Below are 17,900 nucleotides of genomic sequence, written 5' to 3' on the forward strand. Positions count from 1 at the left end.
AGGAAAAAAAAAAAAAGCAACTAGGGGTGCATAAGTTAACCCGCAGTTTAAAGAGAGTTCTAAAGCCTTAGAAGAGAGGCTACAAGAACCACTTCAGGTAGGAATTCAACTCACAGTGTGTGTTGCACCACCAGAGCCTTAACTTCGCTAAAAGCAGCGTTTGTTTGCTCATGCGCAGTTACGCCTCCTTAACCGGCCGCCGGCTCAGCTCCGCGCCAAACGCGCTTACTTGTGCGCCTGCGCCCTGACCAAGCCTCCGCGCTTGCGTTCTTCGAGGCTGGCGGGATCGGAAACCATGGCGTGGGTGCCTAAGGAGTCTGCAGTGGAAGAGTTGATGCCACGGCTCTTGCCGGTAGAGCCCTGCGACTTGACGGAAGGTTTCGATCCCTCGGTACCCCCGAGGACGCCTCAGGAATACCTGAGGCGGGTCCAGTGAGTGATTTGGCCTCTTGTGGGTGGGCTTTTCGTCCACTCTGCCCTTGGGCACTGCGCCTGGTTCCTGGCTGGAGCCCTGTGGGAGATAAAGCCCCGCCTCGGTGTCAGTCCCAGCCTCTCGCGAGGTCGGATCTGCTCTGGATCCACGGCTGACATCCTGACGAGGGCGTGTTTCTTTAGCGCTTGATTGCATACATCAAAACCTTTCGAGATGTGTGCTCTTAGCTGCTTTCCTTGCTTTCAGTCGAAATCATTTTAGCCATTCAATGATTAGTACCTCAATTTGAAATCTGAATTATTTTTCTGATTTTAAAAATGAGCTGAAATGGATCATTTGCGTCTGTACACATGAGTAAAGCATAACTGTAATTAAGTTTCTTGCATTTATTACTTGTAGGATCGAAGCAGCTCGGTGTCCAGATGTTGTGGTAGCTCAAATTGACCCAAAGAAGTTGAAAAGGAAGCAAAGTGTGAATGTTTCTGTGAGTTTTATTAACAATCTGGGAATTTCCCACCCGCGTGCACACAAATTAAAAACAAAGTACCCAACAGCGTCTTCTTGTTGACCCAAATAATATTAATTATGGTGTAGGTAAGATTTGGTTACACCCTACAAAGTTAGATAAACATACTTTTGTACATTTCCTTGTGTTTTTTGCTTTCCGAAGATAGTTGACGTGTACTGCCTTCAGTGGCCATATTTTTAGGCACTTGTCCATCTTTTTTTAGGGATATATATTTAAAGGAGCCTTCTTTGGGGGGGCATTCTTTTTGTCTTGATTATTATTGGACTAGTGTTTAATCTTAATGCAGTTTCCACGTTCTGAATTTTCCTTGGAAACCTAAATGTCTTACACCTTTTTGGCTACTTGCACACTGGACATTTTTATTCATTTATTTATCCAGCACACTTTTTCTTAAGCAACCAGGTTGTACCAGGCACTAAGAATACCACAGAGGATAAGTTAGAAAAGATCCTTTGTAGAGTTTGCTCTCTACAAAGGGGGAAAAACAAGTACTTTAGATAGAGTTGTCAAAGAAGATCCCTCTGAGGAGGTTGTATTTAAGGTCAAAGGAAAGTGGCATTTAAAAAATGTTGCTAATCATTTTTTTATGACTAAGTAATTCCATTATCTGATATTTATAATCAGGAAATTTTAAAATTTTATAATATTTTATAATTTCTCTTCAGACTTTTTTTTCGTATTTCAAGACAGGGTCTCACTCTATAATTCACACTGGCCTTGAACTCACTATGTAGCCCTGGCTGGCCTAGAACTCATAGTGATCCTCCTGCCTCAGCCTCCCAAGTGCTGGGATTACAGGTGTGCACCACCATGCACACCCCAGACATTTTTTGTTTGTTTTTGTTTTTGGTACCAGGGATTGAACTCGGGTCCTTGCACTTGCGCAGCAGGTGGCAAAACCACTGAGCTAAATCCCCGGCCCTACTGTGCTGTTTTAGAAAACAAAGGTAGACCTTTTCAAGTCAAGTGTCTTTAAATTATTTGAGCGTATTTTACCCTACACAAAATTCTTTATGTGGGGCATGCTTCTCTTTTTGTTTCTGTTTTATAATTATAGAAAGATAGAACTAGATTATATCTTCAAGGTTCATGTTATTCAGATTCTTAAAAATTCCAGCGGTAAGACATCTGAGAATCCTCTTACTGAAGTGATTATCTTTTTTTTTTTTTTTTGGTACTGGGGATCAAACTCAAGGGACCTTGTGCTTTCGAGGCAGGTAGCGGAACCACTGACTGAGCTAAATCCCTGGCCCTGAAGTGATTATCATTTCCTACCATTTTTAATTGGGACATAAGTAGTAAAGTAAAATGCCTACTTTTTGCACCTATAAAAATACCTTTTTTCTTAAATAGTTTTCCACTCTTACCAGTTACTCTTCATCTTAGTTTTTCTTTGCAGAGGCATGAGATTCCAATTAGAACACTAAACATCGATCCTAACATTTATGAGTTGATTTCTAGCTTTCAGGATGCCAACCTGCCCCTGAAGGTTATTCCCCAACACTTCAGTGGCAACAGCAACAAGTGGCCCAGTTTTCAGCTGTTCGACAGGTAAATATCACATTTAATCAAATTAAATCCCCTTTCACATTCGTTTCTGTTATAATTTTAAAGTAACAGTTGAATTGTTACCCTATTATCATTGTAATCACTAGATATATTACTGTTTGTCACATATTGTCCAAGTTTTAGTATAGCTAAAATTTTGTGCAGAAGCTCATTTTTTTTTCTTTTATTACTCATCTGAAGATCACTAACTTTTCTTCCTTTAGAATGTGAACAAACATAGAAGTCACTGGAAATCACAGCAGTTGGATAGTAATGTGACTATGGTATGTAAGCTTCTCAATTTGAGTTACACAGTGTATACTTGTTTGAAATAGTTCATATTAACTTTTGGTCCTTAAACATTTACTTTCTTAGTCCGTATTATTTTCATTCACTTTCCACATACCATTATGTAATAGTAACAATTCCATTATATGAGTAGCCCAAAAAGGTATAGAATCAGTAGTACAAGTTATTTTCATGACTGTTTTAATTCATCGTATTGGGATACTTTGGATATGTGTCCTATTTTGGAAATATGTAAGGTGTCAGAATCAAAATGGAGTCGCTCATGTCAGCTCTAACCAATAAAGTAAATAAAACTGGAAAGTTATGATGGATAGGCTGTGTTATGCACAGTTGCCTAATATTTACATCACAAAAGATTCTACCAAACTTAACCCTGCACTAAGGCCATTGCAACCTTATACAAAAGTATTTCTACTAGGACATCTGCCTAGCAACTCTCTGGTCAACCTCAGACTGACTTCATTCTTGTTCTTAATCCTTACTGCCAAGGATTATTGTTTCAAAGTATCTGATGCAATTGTCATTTCTCTCTTCAAAAACTTCCACTTGCTTCACCCTCTTTGAAAATGCCCATATTTTACTATGGTACATGTACACCATTGCAGTGCTCTGTTATTCCCAAATAAATGTCCTTGTTCTGTGCAGAATCTCTTGATTTATTTAGGTTGACAAATAGGTGATTGGCCTCTATAAGCTTTTAAGGATTCTTCTTTACTTTTTATGAAATAAATACAGTTTCAAAATTTAAAAGGCCTTAATAAAGGCTTAATTGGGCTTTCCTGTTGTGATAATGATGCCATGCAGTAAGCTACATGTTTACGAAGTGTCTTCTCTCCTTCACAGTAATAGTGACAGAATAGTGAAGCCTGTCGTGCTAGTACAAAGTGGTATTTCCTACTTTCATCAACTTAGACACAATATTAAGCTTTTCAGAAGCTATATGAGCTCTCTAAATGAAAGTAGGAGTTGGTGAAGAGATAAGATACATTGTTGTAGGAAATTGTTTTTAACCTTTTAGAGAAGAACATATCATTTCTGAGAATCTAATGAAAGTTATATGTCTTCACAAGGGAAAAAAATAATGTATTTTTGTTGTATCCAAATTTCCCCTTATAAGGATGCCAGTCAGATTAGATTAGAGCTCTTCTGGAGTGGTCTCGTTTAATCACCAGATACACTCACAGCCTAAGATGTAAGATGCTCTGGAGGTTAGGGCTTCAACACACAATTTTTTGTTTTGTTTTGTTTTTTACTGTTCAGTATAAAACAAAATACATAGAAATGAGTAATTTTTTTTTCTTTCAGCCAAAATCTGAGGATGAAGAAGGTTGGAAAAAATTCTGTCTAGGAGAAAGGTTATGTGCTGAAGGGGCTGTTGAGCCAACTATAGATGAAAGTCCTGGAATTGATTATGTACAAGTAGGTGATATGTGGAAAAAGAAAGACTATTCTAATTTTGGTACATCATGTAGTTTAAGCAAACTGCCACATGGGCCAAATGCACAACACAATCTGGTTTTGAACACTCATGGGCTAAGAATGGTTTTTACATTTTTAAAGGTTATGTAAGAAACAAAATATGAGCTGGGGATGGTGGCTCATGCCTGTAATCCCAGCACTTGGGAGGCTGAGGCAGGAGGATCACCATGAGTTCTAGGCCAGCCTGGGCTACATAGTGAATTCAAGGCCACCCTGAACTACATAGTGAGATCCTGTCTCAAAAAACTAAAAAAAAAAGAAGAAACAAAATGTGACTGATTTGCAAAGACTAAAATATTTATTGTTTGGCTCTCTAGAAAAAATATTTGCCAACCCCTGACTTCTTTTTTTTTTTTTTTGGTCCCGATCAAACTCAGATCCTTGTGCTAGCAAAGCAGGCAGTGGAACCACAGAGCTAAATGCCCAGCCCAACCCCTGACTTCTTTGATTAGCTGTTTAACTTACAAACTGGCAGCCCAGGCTAGCCTCAAACTTGTGGTGATCCTCCTGCCTCAGCCTCCCAAGTGCTGAGATTACAGGCATATGCCACCATGCCTGGCTCAAAGTATACTTTTTTTGTTGGGGTGGGGGGGTACCGGGGATCAAACTCAGGACCTGGCGCTTTCGAGGCAGGCGGCAGAACCACTGAGCTAAATCTCTAGCCCTCAAAGTATACTTTTTTAAGTCATTAGTTTTAAAACATATTCTAATTGGTGCCCTTAATTTTTGTGTGTGTGTGTGGTACTGGGGATTGAACTCAGGACCTTGACCTTGCCAGGCAGGCACAGCACCTCTAAGCTACATCCCTGGCCTAATTCCTGAAAAGATTAGCTTTCACTGAAGATTTTTTAAATGATGTATATAACATATTAATAGTATCAATATGTCATAATTTTATTGAAAATAATCGATAAATTAATTTTCAAGTAGTATTTTTTATTTCATACTTAGATGTTTTAGTTACTAAAATCATATTTTATTTTTAAATTTATATATCCAAATTTCAAGATATATTTTGTTGAGCCTTGCCAACATAGTAGTTCCAGGAATGTCTCATTATACTGGACTATAAAGGAATTTTCTTTTATCTCTTCTTTATTTCTAAACGGCAGTGTGACAAGGAAATGTACCAGTTTGAAAAAAAAAATGAAGCCTCTCCTTATCATATCGTTTAGTAAATATATGTCATTGTTTCTTTCAGATTGGATTTCCTCCCTTCCTTAGTATTGTTAGCAGAATGAATCAGGTAAAATCCATCAAATATTAAGGATGTATGCATTATTTGTTTGCCATGTGTGTGAGGTATTAGAATACATTTCCTTCCATAGTTACAGTACAGTGCAAGACCATGTACTACTACTTCAGAATTTTTACAGATATTTTTGGTTGGATTTGGGGTCTTCTCAAGTTGCCTGTGAGGGCCTGGAACTTGTGGTCCTTCTACTCTACTGTACCTGGCTGTTCTAAACTTTTTTTTTTTAATAGTAGTAGGCATTGAACCCAAGGCCTTCACACTGAGCTTGATCTCCAGCCTTTTCTATAATTTTTTTATTTTGAGACAAGGTCTTGCCAAGTCACTGAGTTGCTTGGGCTGGGCTCAAAATTTCAGTCTTCCTGTCTTGGTTTCCCTGGGCTGGGATTACAGATGTGTCCCACCACGCATGGCTAATAACCATTTTTTATAAATGAGGACACAAAATTTGAATTTAAGCAACTTTCAGGTAGTTTTTTAGCAAGTAAATAATAGCACTTGGATTTGATAGCAAGTGGATTTGACTCCAGAGCTCATGCTCTTAATGTGGTGGTAAAGTACTTGTTTGTGTCAGTTATAATTCTTGGAATCTGAGGTTTCAATTAAATATTAAGGTCAGAGTGCCATTTCTCGTTCGTAGATGTCCTGCTCATTACCTTAAGATTAAAATCCTGGGTGTGATTTTGCATGCCTGTAATCCCAGCACTCTGGGAGGCTGGGGCAGAAGGATCACAAGTTCAAGCCCAGCCTGGGCAAATTAGTGAGCTCTTGTCTCAACATAAAAAATTTAAATAATGTACTGAGGATGTAGCTCAGTGCCAAGGCCATAGATTCAGTCTTGGGGAGTTTGGGGGGAGGATTGAAACACATAATTTCAAGGACCAAAAGGGAAGAAATACAGAATTTGGTTCCTGTGGCTTTTAGGAGTAGGGACTGTGTTATCCACTTTAAAAAGCAAAAAACTTTGATTCTTGTTCTTATGTAGCATTAAGTACTCATAGAAGATTTTTTTTGAAGGTCATGTTGGAAATCTTATATAGGATGATAGTTTCACTTTATCATTTGTGCTGATATTGTGACAAGTCACGTTAAATTGTCAGTGTGGTTTTTTGTTTTGTTTTTAGTAAGGACCCAAGTGTAGTTGAATAAGCCAGAATATATTTTCGAGATTTTGATAATTTTGTCTGGAAAAGTTTGGGGGTTTTCTTTTGGTTTTGTTTTGCTTTGTTTTGCTTTGTTCAGTGGCTTGCAGGCTAAGCAAGTGTTTGTACCACCAAGCTGTATCCCCAGCCCTGTGTAATTTTAAAACTAGTCTTTCTCTAGTTTTTTCTTAAGATTCGTACTTTCATTTAATTGAATTAGGAAATAAACTAAAGATATTTAGGGCTGAGGATTTAGCTCAGTGGTTCCACCGCCTGCCTCGCAAGTGCAAGGTCCCAAGTTCGATCCCTGATGCCAAAAAAACCCACCAAAAAACTAAAGATATTTATACAAAGATTCTCTTTTTGAGAGCATGTGGTTTTTCAAGTAGTTACAAACTAGTAGTTATCAATTAAATCCTAGGATCCACACCAAAGCTTTAGTTGATACTTCAGATTTTTTTTTTTTTGATACTTGAGATCTTAAGAATATTTATCCTTGGGCCAGGGATTTAGCTCAGTGGTTCCAGCGGCTGCCTCACAAGCGCAAGGTCCCGAGTTTGATCCCCGGTACAAAAAAAAAAGAATATTTATCCTAAAAGCCTCTTCTTCATATGAGCTATCTTGTCAAATTACTAGAATCCTAGTTTCCTTTGGAAGTCTAAAGAATTTGGCCGTTTTAAACATCAGAATGATTCATGGAACTCATATTCAACTTGTCAGTATTTTATTACTAATATTACCTTTCTCCACTCCATCTTTTCTTTTTTTTCCCTAGGCAACAGTAACTAGTGTCTTGGAATATTTGAGTAATTGGTTTGGAGAAAAAGACTTTACTCCAGAATTGGTAGTATTGCATTTTTTATCTTCATAACGCAAAAGAAATTATATATACAGTATTTGAGATGCGACTATATATTGTATTTATGTATGTATTCTTGTTTCAACCTTTTAGTGTAGGTTATGGCCATTTAAATTTTGGTATTTTTATTATTATCACAATGTGCTACTGAGTTTAAGAAAAGGAATCTTTTAGTATAAAATTTTAGACAATCAGTAGAGGCTCGAGCAACTTAGAAGGTCTTTGAATACTTGAATGGTGGCTTTACATAGTAAATACAGTGGTACTTCGGTTTTCAAACTTAATTTGTTTTATGATTTTGGAGAAGATGGTTGCATTTGTGTTTGTGTGGGGGAGATGGCTGTGGTTGTGTTTGTTACCCACTAAGGAGTTTGTGAACGGAAGTAAAATTTTGCTGAACACTTTTGTTTGTGAACCAAATTATTTGCAAACTGAAGCATTTGTGAACCAAGGTATTACTATATATCCCAGAAAATTTGAGTCAGATTTTTAATGGGTAATCTTTTAATGTAGAAAATTCTATTTGTAAAAGAAACCTAGACATGAAGCTGTTTTAAAAAACAGTCACTATTGATTCAGGGTTGCCTGAGGAACTAACTTAGTATGCTGCATAAGTTGCTGTTTAAAATTTGCTCTAATATTCTTTAGGTTTCCCCAAAGTGATAGGTTGCTCAGAATTAAACTAAATTTTAGCTACTGTAGCTTTCCACAATAGCCCATGCTGTTTCCTAGAGATAGTGTGTATTTTATCTTTGCTCTTACTGTTTTTCTATATACTTGGCCCAAGCTTGCTCTGCAGTACCAGTTTCTCTCCCACTCTTCACTTTTTACTTTCTCAAATAAATTTTGCCACTGCTTTAAAACAGTAAAAAAAAAAAAAAAACCTAAATTTTGTACTGCTGGTGGAACTATAATTTGGTATTACTTTCCTGGGTACAATCCGGTGATTATGCCTCAGAAACTTAAAGAACATAAATATCCTTTGACACCATCATTTTTCTTGTAATATATAATAAAATTTTCCTTGTTGCATGAAATTAACAGGGGAATGTTACAGCTATTTAGTAACATCTCCTTGATAATCCTATGGAGTGATGTGGAAGGGGTTTATTATTATATTACAAATAAAAATGGCTACAAAATGATACTATAAGAATGACCCTTGAAAAATTGGTACATATACATAGAAAAACATTAAAACAATTAGTAGAAATTTTATCTGGATGATGAAGGTGCTAGCTTTATATCACTGTGACCAGATACCTGAGAAAAACAACTTAAAAGAGGAAAGATTTATTTTGGCTCACAGTTTTTGAGGTTTCAGTCCATGGTTGTCTGGTTCCATTCCCATGGACCCAAGGTGAGGCAGGTCATCTGTGGGAAGGGTGTGATGGAGCAGAGCTGCTCACCTTATGGTAGCCTTGAAGCAGAGACAAAAGGACTGGGACCAGATTTAGTCCCCAGTGTCATGCCCCATGGTTCACTCCCTCCAACCTGACCCTACCTCCTGTTCCATGACCTCTCAGTAATGCCATCAAGTTGTTATCTCATTGATGGATGAGATGGTGAAGTTAGTACCCTCATGATTCCATCACCTTCTAAAGCCCCAGCCCCTTGGGCCAGGGATGTAGCTCAGTGGCGCCAGGCCTGCCTTGCAAGCTCAGGGTTCTGAGTTCAATCCCCGATACCAGAAAAAACAAATAAAATAAAACCCCATCCTCTGAACACATGAGACTTTTGGGGGATATTTTAGATCTAACCATAACAATGAGACTGCAAGTTTGGTTTTTCCTATGTGCTTTTGGTATTTTTTACATTTTTTTCTACATAGAGTGAATATTGTTTTATAATTTAAAAGAAAAACCCATTTAAAAAGGGAGTGGAGATAAGTTTAGCTTCTATTTATAGAAGTGTCAAAACTATTTTGCTTACAGTATAGTTCCTTCATAATGGACCTGGGTACAAATTACAGAATTACAAAATGACTTGCATATCTGTCCGTAGGGGAAAAGTATCTTGATTTTTATAAGGCTATATATATAAATAAATGGAAACTTCAGTTGTGATAAGAATCTCTGAAATAAAAGGTATGGGGGTTCATGCCTACAATCCCAGCACTTGGGAAACTGAGGCAGGGGGATCTCAGGTTCAGGGCCAACGTGGACAACATAGCAGGACCGTTTCAACAAGAATTTCTGAAATGAACTCTTTGGGAATCCGGGAATATTTTGACCTGTCTAATACCCTATGTATATAGTTTTATAGTGTATAAAAATATAAGAGAGCCGGGTGTTGTGGTGCACACTATAATCCCAGCACTCAGGAGGCTGAGGCAGGAGGATCACTGCAAGTTCCTGTCTCAGAAGGGGGGGGGGTACTACCCAGCTCCATAGATGATCCTTTGTCCATACGCAAACATTTTATAATTAAATGGTCTATAAATTTATGCATAGCAAGTAGCCAGGCACAACATTGGACATTTAGAAAAGTAAGTTTATGGTTCATTTTTCTGTCTCCTAACTACTTTTTAAAATTCTTTTTAGGGAAGATGGTTCTATGCTTTATTGGCTTGCCTTGAGAAGCCCTTACTCCCCGAAGCTCACTCCCTGATTCGGCAGCTTGCAAGAAGGTGCTCTGAAGTGAGGCTCTCAGTGGTGAGTTATAACTTACTGTTGCTGATTGAAAGCACCCACGTGTTCCTATGGTAATAGGAGGATTCCAATAAATAGGGAAATCTGAAATATATCATGAGTTGGGCTTGGGTTAGGCCACAGAATGGAAAAGCCCAAAATAATAACAGTTTAAATAAAATGAAGATGTTTTTCTCAGATAAAGGAAGCAGGATAGTTGGGAGAAGATGTAAACCTAACCCTTGGGCTCTGCCACTTGTGGCTTCCATCCTTACCTTACTCCATTTGTGTTGCTGTGACAAAGTACCTGAGGCTGGCTACCTTATAAAGAAGAGAAGTTTGTTTACTCAGTTTTGGATACCGAATATCCTTGAATCAGGTGGCCTCATCTATTCAGCCTTCTGACTATTGGCAGGAGCACATGTGGTGCATGTGGAAGAGGGGACATGCCCGGCACACATTAAAATAACTCCCTGTCCTGTGAGAATTAGAACCTCAGCTAGACAGCATTAATCATTAATCCTTCTGAACAAGTATCTTTCTTTGAAAGATGATCTTAAAAGCCAGGCATGGTGGTGCATACCTGTAATCCTAGCTACTTGGAAGGCTGAGGCAGGAGGATTGCAAGTTCAAGGCCAGCCTGGACAATTTAGTGAGAGACTGTCTCAAAATTAGAAAAAGAAATTTAAACAGGGCTGGGGTGTAGCTAAAGTGTTTGGCTAGCATGTGCAAGGTCTGGGTTTAATCCTCAGTACCAACAAAAACAAAAAGTGATTTCACGTGTTTCTTAAGAAATCATTAACTCTAAAATGTTCTCCTATTTTCATGTTTTCTGAAAAAGAAACTTATTTCAAAAATATTAGAGAAGAACAAACTATATTTAAAGTTTTGTCTCTTCTTTTCTTTAGGACACCAAAGATGATGAGAGGGTTCCTGCTTTGAATTTATTAATCTGCTTGGTTAGCAGGTATAGTTAAGTAATTATTGACTTCTTGCTTATATGTGAGGTAAAGCATAGTTTTGTTGCATTTGTATTTTATTAACTGCCTGGATGCCTTGTTCTTTTTCAGTTCAGGCATATTTTTATTTAGTGTATATTTGGTTTAATTTTTTTTTGGTATGGGGATCGAACTCAGCACCTTGCGCTTGCAAGGCAGGCATGACACCACTAAGCGAAATCCTTGCCCACTGGTTTAATTTTTTATAGCACTGTTCTAGCTGGAATTTATTTGAAAAATTTTATATATTCTAAATTCTATAAATACTGGTAAAACATAACACCTATTTATGTTAGGTCTCTTCCTGGACTTTTTTGTTGTTGTTGTTGTTTTTGGTACCGGGGATCGAACTCAGGTCCTTGCACTTGCAGGGCAGGCGGCGGCACCACTGAGCTAAATCCCTGGCTCCCTGGACATATTTTTGTTCCATTGATCAGTGCTCTTATTCCAATGCCAGTACCTTTTTGAAGCTATATATTTAATTATCAGGAAGGTAAATAATCCTACATCCATTCTTCCCTCTTCCAAACAAGACACTCTTGCAGAATACATACAAATTCTACATCTCGCTTTTTGATCTGAAATAATTCTGCTGTTTATAATAATTCACATTTGCTGGGTGCTTGTGCCAAGCATTTTTCTTAGCCTATTGTACTAGCAACATTTACTAACAATTCATTTGTACTAGCAACTCATTTACTGGTTCCTCATAATGTATAAGTACATTATCAGTACAAATGAGGAAACTATGGAGAAAGAGATTAAATAGCTTTCTTACTGACACAAATCCAGCAAATCATAGAACTAGGATCCGTACCCCAGCAGCTTTACTCCAGCAAGCAGGTCCAACCTGCAGCCTGTCTTTTCTTTGCCCTGTTTTGTTTTGTTTTGTTTTTGGTACCAGGGATTGAACTCAGGACCTTGCGCTTGCAAGGCAGGCAGCAGTACCACTGAGCTAAGTCCCCTGCCCTTGTTTTGTTTTTGAACAGGATCTCACTGTGTAGTCCAGGCTGGCCTTGAATTCACTATATAGCCCAGGCTGGCCTTAAACTTGAGGCAGTCGTCCTGGCTCGGCCTTCCAAGTGCTGGGATTACAGGTGTGTGCCACCACGGCTGACTCATTTTTAAAAAATAATAAATTTTTACTTGAGGAATTCTACATGTAATTCCTGCAGTGTCCATCAAGGTCACCTTAATGAGATTCTTTGTCTTCAAGATAGCCCTGGGATCCTGGCCCCAGATTTCTTCTAATAATTTACTTTAAGTAGGGTAGATAGATCCGCCTTGTTCTGACACACTAAGGTATCACACTGAGAAATAGTATAGATCTCTGAACTATGCCAGTATCTAGGGTTAAAAGAAAAATTAGGTCTTTCATACTTTTTGCCATCATTTTAAAAAATATTATAATAAAAAGTATTTTTTCAAAAGGAAGGTTTAGGGGCCGGAGATTTAGCTCAGTGGTTCCACTGCCTGCCTTGCAAGCACAAGGTCCCGAGTTTGATCCCCCATACCAAAAATAAAAATAAAAATAAAAAATAAATAAAAAGGCAGGTTTGGCCAAGCATAGTGGCACATGCTTAAAACCCCAGCACTGTGTAAGGCCGACCTAAACTACGTGGGAAGACCCTGTCTCAAAACAAAACCAGAAAAGGGAATATTTGTTATTTATATAAATAAAGCATTCTTTTGTTTTGTTTTTTGAGACAGAGTCTCGCTGTGTAGTTCAGGCTGACCTTGAACTCACTATGTAGCGAGGTTGGCCTCAAACTCTCTGCGTGTGTGTGCTGCTGAGCCTCAAACTCAGGACCTGGAGCCTGCCAGGCAAACACCCTACCACCAAGCCCTCCCTAAGACCTTCTATCTCCATTTAACCAATCCTTAGCAGTCTTTTATAGATTTCTAACTTTCTGGTGTGTTGAGATGATTCAGGGCTTGTCTGTCTGTCCCTCTCTTCCTCCCTCCTTCTCTCCTCTCCTCCCTCTTCTCTTTTCCTGACTCCCTCTCTCTTGTGGAGAGAGGGGTTTGGATTTTTGAGATAGGATCTTGCTATATACTGTATATAGTCCAGGCTGGGCTCAAACTCCCTGTGATCCTCTTGCCCCACCCTCCACAGTGCCAGGATTTACAGGTGTGCACCACTATGACTGGCTCTGAAATCTGTTTTTTATATGGGAGTGCTGGTTCCTTTTTTTAAAGTAGGAAAAGATTCTTAAAGACCATAATTTGGAAACTAAAGAAACTAGTTATTGCCAGGTGTGGTGCTTCATACCTGTAATCTCAGCACTCAGAAGGCTGAGGTAGGAGGACTGCCACAAGTTCAAGGCCAGCTTGACTACATAGCTCAAAGCCAGCCTGAACCAGTGAGATCCTATAGCAAAGGAAGGGAGGGAGGGAGGGAAGGCGGGCGAAACCAAAACTAGTTAAGTTGCTCATCATCTTTAGGTCTTTTGAATTAACAGAGCTAAAAAGCATGTACTGTTCATTTGTGGTGCTAAGGATTGAACTCAGGGTCAGTAGATGCTAGCCGAGGACTCGACCACTGAGCTACACTTCCAGCCCAGGGGTGTACTTTTTAGAAAGAAAAAGAAAATCCTGAGTTCAAATTGGTATTTCAGTTGTAATTTAATGCTACTTGTCTTTAATATTTGGATGTGTAGTACTGGGGATTGAATCCAGGGCATTTTTAAAATTTTGAGACAGGATCACACTGAAGTTTCTAAATTTCCCAGAATGGGCTCAAATTTATGATCCTTGGGCCTCAGCCTCCCACAGTGTTGAGATCACAGGTGTGTGTCACCACATCCAACTGATTTTGTCTTTAATATTATATGTATGTATGGTATAAGTTCCTCCTTATCTTGAAAGGAACACATTCCAAGGGCCTGGGATTTAGCTCAGTGGTGCGGCGCCTGCCTTGCAAGTGGAAGGTCCTGAGTTTGAACCCTGGTACCAAAAAAAAAAGGAATACATTTCAAGACACACAGTGAGTTCCTGAAACCATGCAACCATGCATAATACCAAGCCTGAGAATTTACTGCTTTCTCCATCTTTTTTTTTCTTTCAGTAACAGGGAATCAAACTCTGGTCCTTGTGCTTGCGAGGCAGGTGGTGGCACCACTGAGCTAAATCCCTAGCCCTCTTAATCTTAAGAATGTATGCACTGTGACTGTAACTTTTGTAGTTTAAATTGCCATAGCAAAACTAGCAGATTTCTTTTTGCTTCATTCCATGGATTGAAAACTCATTCTTACTGTGGATCCTAGCAACCTCAAAGCATGATTTTTTTCTTCTCTTCTTAAAAAAGTTGAGAGCTTTTACCTTTTCACTTGAAGGAAGTCCTGTATAGCTTATTTTTGGCATACTCAAACTGCCAGCATCATACCCTTCCACTTTTCAGCCATTATTCAGTGAAGTAAGGGTTACTTGAACAGAAGCACTACAATACAACACCACAGCCAATTGATAACTGAGATAGCTGCTGGGTGGCTAACAGGCAGGTGGTATATACAGCAGGAATGCCCTGGACAAAGGGATCAGTCATATGCTGGGTGGAACAGAGTGGGCTAGCACAAGATTTTATCACACAGCTAAGAAGAACAATTTTCTTTTGAGACAGTCTTGCTGTGCAGTCCAGGCTGGCAGTCCTCCTGCCTCAGCCTCCCTCCCAAGTGCCAGGATTACAGGCATGCGCCACCGTGCCCAGTGCGGAGTACACAATTTAAAACATGAATTGTTCACTTCTGGGATTTTCCATTTAATATTTTTGGTTGATCTTGTGAATTGAAATTGCAAAAAACAAAACTACAAACAGGAGACTACTACATATTTTTCTCCTAGTAAGGTTTGAGAGGTTAAGAATCAGCCAAAAATTCTGATTTCTAAAAACTAATTATTGGCTTCATCCTACAGTATGCATCTAACAGTTTCAGAATAATAACTCAATGTTACTGGTGGTATAGCTATTGAAATGAGTCTACGAATTGCTTGCCGTTCTTTTTGTCTAATACATCTCACCAGTGACATAATCAGAGCAGTGTTGAAGGCTACCTGAAATTAACTCCTTATGTGGTTATGCCACCAGCTTGATAAATAGTAAGATTAGGTAGACTTTGTTTAGGGATTTTTTTTCTTTTTTCTTTTTGTGTGGTACTGAGGATTGAACTTTGGGCCTTCATGCTAAGCTACACCCTTAGTCCTTGTTTTGGTTTTGAGACAGGATCTAAGTTGCCCGGGCACAGCTTGAACTTGTGATCCTCCTGCCTCAGCCTCCCAAAGTGCTGGGATTATAGGCATGTACCACTTCATGCAGCTCTTTTATATTTAATCTTATTTTAATTACAAAAAATATTTACATTGTTTCAAACTTAATATTGTAATTCAAGGGCTAAGATTCAGCTCAGTGGTGCTGCCACCTGCCTCACAAGTGCAAGGTCCAGAGTTCGATCCCTGGTACCAAAAAAAAAATAATTCAAGATACATCTGAGTATTTCAGCATCTGCCTTTTTCCTCATTCTTTTCTGACCTCCTATAGTTAACCGTTTTATTACTGATTCTCATTTATTCTTTCATTCCTTTTTAAAGTACAAGTTGATAGGTGTATTTGCATTCTTACACATGTAGAAGGAAGCTTACTGAACAGTCTGTTCTGTATTTGCTTTTTTCACCTAGTAAATCTTGGAGAGTACAGTGTAGCAGTGTAGGTATTTTTCCCTTGTTTTATAGCTTCATAAGTTCCACTGTGTAGATGTACTGTGGTTTATTAGTTTCCTTATTGATGGACATAATGGATTGTTTGTGCCTTTGTGCTGTTACAGGTAGTGCTGTAATTAACATATTCAGGCAAACATTATGTTTTTTACTAGGTATTTTGACCAGCGTGACCTAGCTGATGAGCCGTCGTGATGCAGCTGATCTCAGAGATGGAAGGTGTTTCTGCTGAAGGCAGCCTGAGTCTGCGGACACACAGTGCAGTTCACATACAGACTCCATTGTTTGCTTCAACACTATGTGAATGACTCAAGTTTTTGTTCAGAATATAGATCCAATTTATTTTAGTGTCTGAAATATCTGTGGAAAAATACCACCTGGTATTTGATGAACAGTCTGAATAGTTTGCAGCAGTCACAAGCATTTGAAATAAATTGAGTCCCATTTATTGATGAAGCAGCCTGCACAGAAGCTGTATGATGAAAATTTATAGCAGTCCCTGGTGCTGTTTGTTTATATTATACACAAAAATTTTGTTGAAAATGTGTTTTGGATACTAAACTTTTATTTGGCTCTTGGACAAAATAAAAGGCAAATTAATGTCCTTAGAATTTTAAAAATCTAGACTTTTTTTCCCCCTTGGAGTACTACAGATTGAGCCCAAGGAACACTTAGTTATGTCCAGTGTTTCAGAATTTTGAGACAAGGTCTCCTAAGTCATCCAGGCTGGCCTCAAAACTGTGATCTTGCCTCAGCCTCTCAAGTGGGTGGGATTACGCATGCACCACACTTGGCAAAATAATTTAGATTAAATGGGAAAGGTCCAGTAACAGTGAAAGTAATCAGGTATTTTCATTTTCAGCAATATTTTCATTTTCTATATTATATAAACCTTTTTTTTTTCTTTTTTCTGTTTTTTGGTACCAGGGATCAAACTTGGGTCCTTGCACTTGTGAGACAGGAGGCAGAACCACTGAGCTAAATCCCAGCCCTGTACAAACCTTTTTTAACAAGTCATTTTCAATAACACCCTCATAGGTCAAGTGTTTTTTTCTGCCCTATCTTTTGTTTCCATCACTAGTTTTTATATCAAGAAGCAATGCCTTCTACTCTTAAGTAACAGAAGACCCAAGAAGCAATGGTTTCAAGCACTGGTGCCTCACGGATATCAGTTTCTGAGATTCCTTTAGCCCTTCCCTCATGGTGCCAAGCTGCTGCAATTTCACATCTCTCTTCAGGACAGGAAAAGGGGAGGAGACAGAGCCTTCCACATCCTCTTCTCATAAAACCAAAATCTCAGAAATCCACATCGGGTTTGTGTTCACCTCCTGCCCCCAAGTGTGTATAACAGTCACCTCAAGGTAGAACAGGGAAGCTGTGAACCTAGTGCGTCTACCCTGAGGGGTCTGGGCTGTTTCACTGTGTGCAGGTTTAAGGAATTTGGCTCAAGATCAGGGCTACTGTCGGTGTTGGGCCAACAACCTCAGTGTCTTTATCAGTACCTGGGAATGCTGCAGGCCCCAGCTTGGGTTCAAGCCTGCTGCTTGCTGGTTCACAAAGCTGAGGAACCACCCTGCTGTGTTTCTCCATCAGGACAGAAGTAAGGTTCCGGGGTCATATGGTCCTTCTGTTTCTTGGGAGCCCCTCTACTGCTTTCCATAGCAGCTGTACCAATTCATATCTGCACTAAGTCCCCACAAGGGTTCTAATTTCTGTACATCCTCAATTGTTTTGACAGTGGCCATCTGGAGTTTTGATTTACATTTTCCTGACTAGGAATGTTGAGTATCTTTTTAGATAGCACTGGTCATTTATTTGTATGCTTTCTTTGGAGAAATTATCTTTTCAGTCTACTTTTTAGCCAGGTGGTTTTCTGCTATTGAGTTGTAAGCATTTCATATATATTGAATATTACTGGTAATTCAATAAATGATTTGCAAATATTTTCTTCCATGTTTTCTTTTCCTTCCATTTTTTTTTTCCCTTTTGCTGCACAGCCTTTCAGTTTGAT

The 17,900-nt window shown here is 38.8% G+C and overlaps 1 protein-coding gene across 3 annotated transcripts; it reads left to right on the forward strand.

Annotated features, from left to right (window-relative positions):
* The first annotated feature begins 242 nt into the window (after window positions 1-242).
* Gemin2 (gem nuclear organelle associated protein 2) lies at window positions 243-17,832 on the forward strand. Of its 3 annotated transcripts, XM_004862749.4 has the most exons (10): window positions 243-432; window positions 833-917; window positions 2,424-2,513; window positions 2,735-2,794; window positions 4,125-4,238; window positions 5,500-5,544; window positions 7,468-7,536; window positions 10,095-10,205; window positions 11,090-11,148; window positions 16,045-17,832. In XM_004862749.4, the coding sequence occupies exons 1-10, from the start codon at window positions 296-298 to the stop codon at window positions 16,082-16,084; spliced, it is 810 nt and encodes a 269-aa protein (XP_004862806.1). In that variant the 5' UTR covers window positions 243-295; the 3' UTR covers window positions 16,085-17,832. The 3 variants fall into 3 exon arrangements, with proteins under 3 accessions (XP_004862806.1, XP_021098504.1, XP_021098503.1); XM_021242845.2 differs by lacking the exon at window positions 11,090-11,148; XM_021242844.2 differs by lacking the exon at window positions 5,500-5,544.
* Window positions 17,833-17,900: the final 68 nt, after the last annotated feature.

The sequence above is a fragment of the Heterocephalus glaber genome, unplaced genomic scaffold, assembly GCF_053883595.1.
Source record: "Heterocephalus glaber isolate CG9 unplaced genomic scaffold, H.glaber_assembly_v1.0 deba00000901, whole genome shotgun sequence".
Classification (NCBI taxonomy): Eukaryota; Metazoa; Chordata; class Mammalia; order Rodentia; family Bathyergidae; genus Heterocephalus; species Heterocephalus glaber.

Excerpts from the sequence above, each read along its gene's own strand:
- Gemin2 (XM_004862749.4), top strand. The coding sequence starts at position 296 with ATGGCGTGGGTGCCTAAGGAGTCTGCAGTGGAAGAGTTGATGCCACGG. Across the intron at positions 5,545-7,467 it reads TTGTTAGCAGAATGAATCAG|GCAACAGTAACTAGTGTCTT; the intron begins GTAAAATCCATC and ends TTTTTTCCCTAG. Across the intron at positions 11,149-16,044 it reads TTAATCTGCTTGGTTAGCAG|GTATTTTGACCAGCGTGACC; the intron begins GTATAGTTAAGT and ends GTTTTTTACTAG.